Source organism: Pseudorca crassidens, chromosome 21, assembly GCF_039906515.1.
Source record: "Pseudorca crassidens isolate mPseCra1 chromosome 21, mPseCra1.hap1, whole genome shotgun sequence".
Lineage (NCBI taxonomy): Eukaryota > Metazoa > Chordata > Mammalia > Artiodactyla > Delphinidae > Pseudorca > Pseudorca crassidens.
Genome location: NC_090316.1, coordinates 24,766,988 through 24,772,987, shown reverse-complemented (window position 1 = coordinate 24,772,987; position 6,000 = coordinate 24,766,988). Strand labels below are relative to the sequence as shown.

At 55.3% G+C, this 6,000-nt stretch overlaps 1 protein-coding gene across 1 annotated transcript; it reads left to right on the top strand.

Moving 5' to 3' along the window:
• Nucleotides 1–2,067: 2,067 nt before the first annotated feature.
• On the top strand, nt 2,068–3,951 carry HELT (helt bHLH transcription factor). The gene is made up of 3 exons (XM_067721541.1): nt 2,068–2,485; nt 2,760–2,856; nt 3,294–3,951. Exons 1-3 carry the CDS (start codon nt 2,243–2,245, stop codon nt 3,788–3,790), a joined length of 837 nt encoding a protein of 278 aa, XP_067577642.1. The 5' UTR covers nt 2,068–2,242; the 3' UTR covers nt 3,791–3,951.
• Nucleotides 3,952–6,000: the final 2,049 nt, after the last annotated feature.

Sequence of the window (6,000 nt, the reverse complement as noted above, 5' to 3'; positions counted from 1 at the left end):
CATTTTTACAGTTTCCATCTGCAAGAAACCTGGCCCCCACGCACAGCCCGCAAGCCTGGAGCCCCCAGAACTCGGGTTCCGGCTCAGCAAGTGCCAGCGAGGCCTGGCGGTCGGGGAGGAGGCCCCCGGCTGCTGGGCCCGGCTGCCCGCAGAGGCGCAGGCGGAGCAGAGCTCCCAGCCGCCGCCGCCCCCCTCCTGCCCCTCGCGCCAGCCCTGCAAATTTCCTCCCTCCTTTCGGTTCGTGCCTTCCCTCCCTCCTCCTCCCCCGATATATTCGCTCTCTAAAACCATAAAAAAGAGATCAACCTCCCTAACTTCACGGAGCCCTTTTCAGTGACAAATATTGATGCCCAAAGTGTCTGCGCTCTCCCGCCCCCAAACTTTAAGGCGCCCGCGAAAGGGAGACATAAAAAGTTAACAATGCTGTGAAAATATGTTTGCAGAAAATAGACAATCGTTGGATTAAACGTATTCAAGTATGAAATAATGCCTTTTTGTGTCAAAACTTGGGCGATGGGCGGGTACAAAAGTTCCCTGTGGCAGCTACTTGCTCCCTTTGTGAGCCGTGCGCTTTGGCGTCTCCACTTGGGCGCATTACTTAGAGCCCTCTAAGCGCGATTGTTTCTCCCTTTCTAATGACATTTACCGGATCAAAACATGCTGTTAATTCGATCAGAAGGCTTCACCCTCTCTGACAAAGCCACAATAATTTCTCCTGAAGTTTGTTAAATTGACCAAAATTAGGCAAATGAATAGGGGTCTGTAGGCGCCCCCTCTCGCAGGTGACGTCGCATAATGCTCGCCTGGGCCAGCTGCATTCCCCCTTTTCTTCTCAGCCTACTCTTCTCCGTGTTGCCCCCCAATCCTCCCACCACCCCCCTCACACACACACACACACACACGCACACACACTCACACACACGCCTGCCTGTCTTTCCTCCCCCACCCTCTGGCATTATTAAAATTTAGCCCAATGAAACTATTCATACTTTTCAATGGACATTTTCCTTATAGGATAATAGGCTACAAATTGAGCCTCTTCCCCCCGCGAAGAGAGAGCCCGAGGGGGGGAGAAAAGAAAGGCGGCGATGTGGTCAGGGAGTAGGGGGGAGCGTCGCGTGCCAAAGACCTGCGGGAGGGGCGAGGCGAGGCGGGAGCCTCTTGTGCCCGCCGCAGCCCCACACCTGCCGGGATGTCCGGACAAATAAAGCGGTGTAAACAAAAAGGGGGGAGATGGACGTGTCACCAAGTCGTGTGAGAAAAGCCTGGGAACAAACGGGGCGCCTCCGTCTCCAAGAGCTCTCCCTTGAACCCGGCGGAACAGCCTATTAAAGGCTTACTTAATTACTTTAATGACTCTGGACAGGCTTTAAAACGCACTCGGCGCTGAGACTGCGGGCTTGCTGGGATTTGTAAACAGGCAATCGTGTGAGACTCAGCGGTGGGACTAAAGGAGGCGACACTGTTTTGTGAGGGTCCTCGCCCCCCGGCGCCCGCGGCCGCTGCGCCCCTGCGCTCGCTCGTCCGCCGGCGCAGGTTTACCGCCTCCTTCCCGCCCCGGCTGTTGCCATGCTAATGTTATTCCCCCGCCGGTCACGTGTCCTTTGAAGGGCCACGTGGATTAACAAAGCTGATCTGCCCCCAGCTCGCCCCCCTCGGCTGCTAATTTTTTTTTCTTAACTTAAAAAAAAAAAAACTGATCTTGAATGCATGCATCCCCCAAACGCAGCTCCCCTAATCCTATGGAATAATTCAAGTCGTGAATGCACTTGGAGCCCTGGATGACCGCTTTATAAGGCAGCCCCTGGTAGTTGGGAGGCTGCAGTCTACCTGGGACACTCGAGGAGGCACACGAGGCGAAAAGTGGACGGGTGCCTCGCGCCACCGCCTCTCCCGAGGGCGCGTACTGACCAGAATGTCAGGAAAGCTCAAGGAACGCAAAGTGAGTCGGCTGAGCCCAGATGGCTCTTGCGCCAACAGGGTGGGGGCGTCTGACGCCCGCAGCACCACCTGGCTGGACCGACGGGCAGGGACATTATCACACGGGACTTCTCCTGGAGAGGAATCCTGAGTGGTTTGGGAAGGGGATGAGGATAGAGGAAGGGGACGCCTCAGTCAGGGAGGAGCCCACGCCTGGAGGCTGGTGGCCACCTCCCCACTGCCCTGGTGCTCAGCACGGCGGTGTGGCCCAGCGGACGCTGGAAAGGGAGCGCACCAGCGCGGGTGTGAGAAGGCAGAGCTTATGCGACCCACTGTGGAGGGACAGGGGCCTGGGGCGAGTCCCTGGGCAGCGTTGAGGGCTGGGAGACAGCTGTGCCAGCCGTGCCTTTCACGACTCTCTGGGCAAAGCCATCCTAAACGTACAAACCTCTGTTCGCAGAGAACCCCCGTTTCCCACAAAGTGATAGAAAAGCGGAGGAGAGACCGGATTAACCGCTGTTTGAACGAGCTGGGCAAGACGGTGCCCATGGCCCTGGCGAAGCAGGTAACGTCGGCGGCCGAGAAAACGGTGCTGGCGCTGGGGATCCTCTGCCGCCAGTCTCGGCAGTGATGCCGGGAGTCTGGAGCCTGAGAGGGCCTTGCACGTGTGGGCTCCCTTCCCGGGTGCCTGAGCGCTGAGTGAGCCCCGGGCGGCCCTCGCGCAGATCCACAGCAGCGCCCCACTCGCTGGTCCTCTCCGGATAAAACCTTGCACCCAGCCTGCCCGGGTTGGCCGGCACCCGCTGGGCCGCTTCGAGGAGCCCTTCCTCCTTTTGCAGAGTTCCGGGAAGCTGGAGAAGGCGGAGATCCTCGAGATGACCGTTCAGTACCTGAGAGCTCTGCACTCCGCTGATTTTCCCCGGGGAAGGGAAAAAGGTGGGCGCGGGTTGCGCAAAGGGGAACCTGGACAGGGACCGTGCGCCACACGGAGACCTGGGGGCGGGAGTGGGAGTGAAACGGCGCTCGCTAGAGGTCTCTCGCTCTCTGGATGCTGCCGGGGCGGGGGCGGGGGCGGGGTGGAGGTAGGAGCGGACTCCTGTGAAAGCTAGGGGGACTGGAGCACAGGTGTCTGGGGATACAGGTTCCGCGGCCTCCTCTCAGGTGGGGAGGGTGGGGTCAGACTCTTAAGGAAAAGGAAGTCGCTAGTTGGCGTTTTTCCAGTCTCCAGAGTAACAAGAGGAGAGGGCGGGCGTCCAACGGAAACTCCGGCCAGGAAACGTGATGGGAGGTGCTTGGCCCCCGCCTCGCACTCCCGGTCGGAAAGGGCGCTCACAGTTTTTTTCTTTCTACGGTTTTTCTCGCCCCTCCAGCAGAACTGCTAGCGGAGTTTGCCAACTACTTCCACTACGGCTACCACGAGTGCATGAAGAACCTGGTGCATTACCTCACCACCGTCGAGAGGATGGAGACCAAGGACACCAAGTACGCGCGCATCCTCGCCTTTTTGCAGTCCAAGGCCCGCTTGGGCGCCGAGCCCGCCTTCCAGCCGCTGGGTTCGCTCCCGGAGCCGGATTTCTCTTATCAGCTGCACCCAGCGGGGCCCGAGTTCGCAGGCCATAGCCCTGGTGAGGCGTCCGTGTTCCCGCAGGGCGCGGCCCCGGGGTCCTTCCCCTGGCCACACGGCGCGGCCCGCAGCCCGGCGCTGCCCTACCTGCCCAGCGCGCCCGTGCCTCTTCCGAGCCCTGCGCAGCAGCACAGCCCCTTCCTGACGCCCGTGCAGGGCCTGGACCGGCATTACCTCAACCTGATCGGCCACGCCCACCCCAACGCCCTTAACCTGCACACGCCCCAGCACCCCGCGGTGCTCTGACGCCGACTCGCCCGCAGATTTCTTTGCGCTTCGGGCGCTGCCTGGGAGAAATACTGTATATTGTACAAGTGTAAATACGGTGCCAACAAAAGAGCTGGGTGGGGGAAGGCCAAAAGCGAAAGAGTCTTCTGAAGGATCTCCCCCTTGGCAATAAACGTTTTCTGAAGGTACCAGAAAGATGGATTTCTTGTTACCTTCTGCTCTTCCAAAACCCACCCCCTCCGAGGTGTCTCGGGCGCAAGGCTGATAGGGGCCAAGGTGACGGCCCTCAATAGTCTGGGTGGGGAAGGGGGCGGGTCGCTGCGGTGTCTGAGGAGGCGGGGAGGCTAAGTGGAGGGGTGGCTTCCAGGCTGGATTCGCGTTTCCCCCGGGGCTCCAGACCCGCACGTGCCTCGGGCGCACCTTGGGCATTTGCCTGGGGGAAGGGCAGACTCGAGGAACAGGGCCCTCAGCTCTCAGAAAATACAAATCGAAGGACCCTCCCCAAGCAGGCTTTGGAGGACTTTCGCCAGTTCCGACCTGGGCGCCCTTCCCTAACCCGACGAGGCCCCGGACACGCGCGCACCACATGCCCGCTGGTCTGGAGCGCGCCGAAACTCAGACCATCGGGATGCGTGACTAGGTTTACGGCCTCAACCTGTCTGGTAAAAAAATATGTAGAGGAGGTAGCTTCCGAGTGTGGCTTAGAAACAACAGACGATGAAGTTTATCTTCGAATGACAGCTACTCGTCGGCACCGAAGGGTTCGGGAAACTGGAGTTGCCTTTGGCGCACAAATCAGCTCAGCTTAGGGGCCGCTGGGCAACCTGGTGAGAGGCCGCCAGCGACCGGGTTGGGAGACGTGCTCCCCCGAAAGGATTGTTCCCTCTGCCCACACCCACATCCGGCCACTGGTGCGGCGTTGAGACGCTGGGTTCTTGGGCCTGCTGAGAAAGGCTTCTCCACCTTTTCCTGGGGGAGGGGGATTTTAACCTCCTCGCTCCACCCAGAACATAGGAACGTTTTGGGGTCTAGGGAAGACTTGGCTAGTGATCTGTAAGGGGCTTGTAGTTTTCAACGACAATTCGATCTGTCTTACCCACAAAACAGCAATACATTTAAAATAACAAGCTGAAATCAGGTTTTTCTAGGACCCAGAGAGCAAAATAAGCCTCACTGTTGTTCTATGTTAACTGGTAAAATGAACAAGGTAACCAACCCGTTAAAGTTGTCTTTGTGAGAATTTAAAATTTTTCCTTCATTGATTTTTTTTCTTTGTCTTTTCTTTCTGTTCCCGTTCCCTTTGATGCCCTTTAAATAACTCAAAATTAGGTAGCAGGTTTTCCTGTTTCCTGAGGCCATTTACCTGAACTACGATTATTTGTCACCGCTCAGGTTAGCTGGAGTGCAATAAATTAACTTATTCCATTTCTGTGGACAGGGCTTAAGGGAGCTCTGACCTAGACTGTTTACTGAGGTCATGGAGGAAGATGGCCTACAATTTATAAACCCTCAAACTTGATTACAGAGACAGGACCAAAAATACCACACACACACACACACACACACACACACACACACACACACACACACACACAGCCACTTCATTATGTTGTCCATAAAGTGAAACTTAAATCTTAAATGTGTATGTTTTGGGGGCAGGGAGAATCTATAAACTTTAGAAAAAGTCTTTCAAGTAAAGGGTTCTTGCCCTTACACGCACTATATATCACTACAATACTTATCTATAAAATGTGAGATGCAAACAAGTATCTCCTCCCTTATGAAATGATATAGTTGGAGCATGAAAGTCAGTGTAAGGTCAGGAGGCCACTGGATAACAAATATATATTGAGCAATATGGGATGAAAACAAATTATGCAGAAATGGGAGAATGCATGGTGCCTATTATTGGAACACATGTCTTACACCCATTTTTATCAGCGCTGGATACAGAATATGAAGGAAGGCCTTTCAGCCTTTTTTTCTCTGAGCATTAAGCCAATCTGAATTCCCTTTGGCAGTGAAGCATTAAAGATATAGTGTTACCCTGGAAATATAAATTATTAATATATTCAGCATTTTTGTCACTTCTCAACTGTTAACCAAATTAGACAAAACTTTCTTTTGCTAAGTAGATTTTCTCTTTGGGATTAGCTTTGGGAAAGCACAGGGCCACCATAGTAAAAACTTTGGTCATTTACATATAATTTTGCAAACTTCCACTGGCC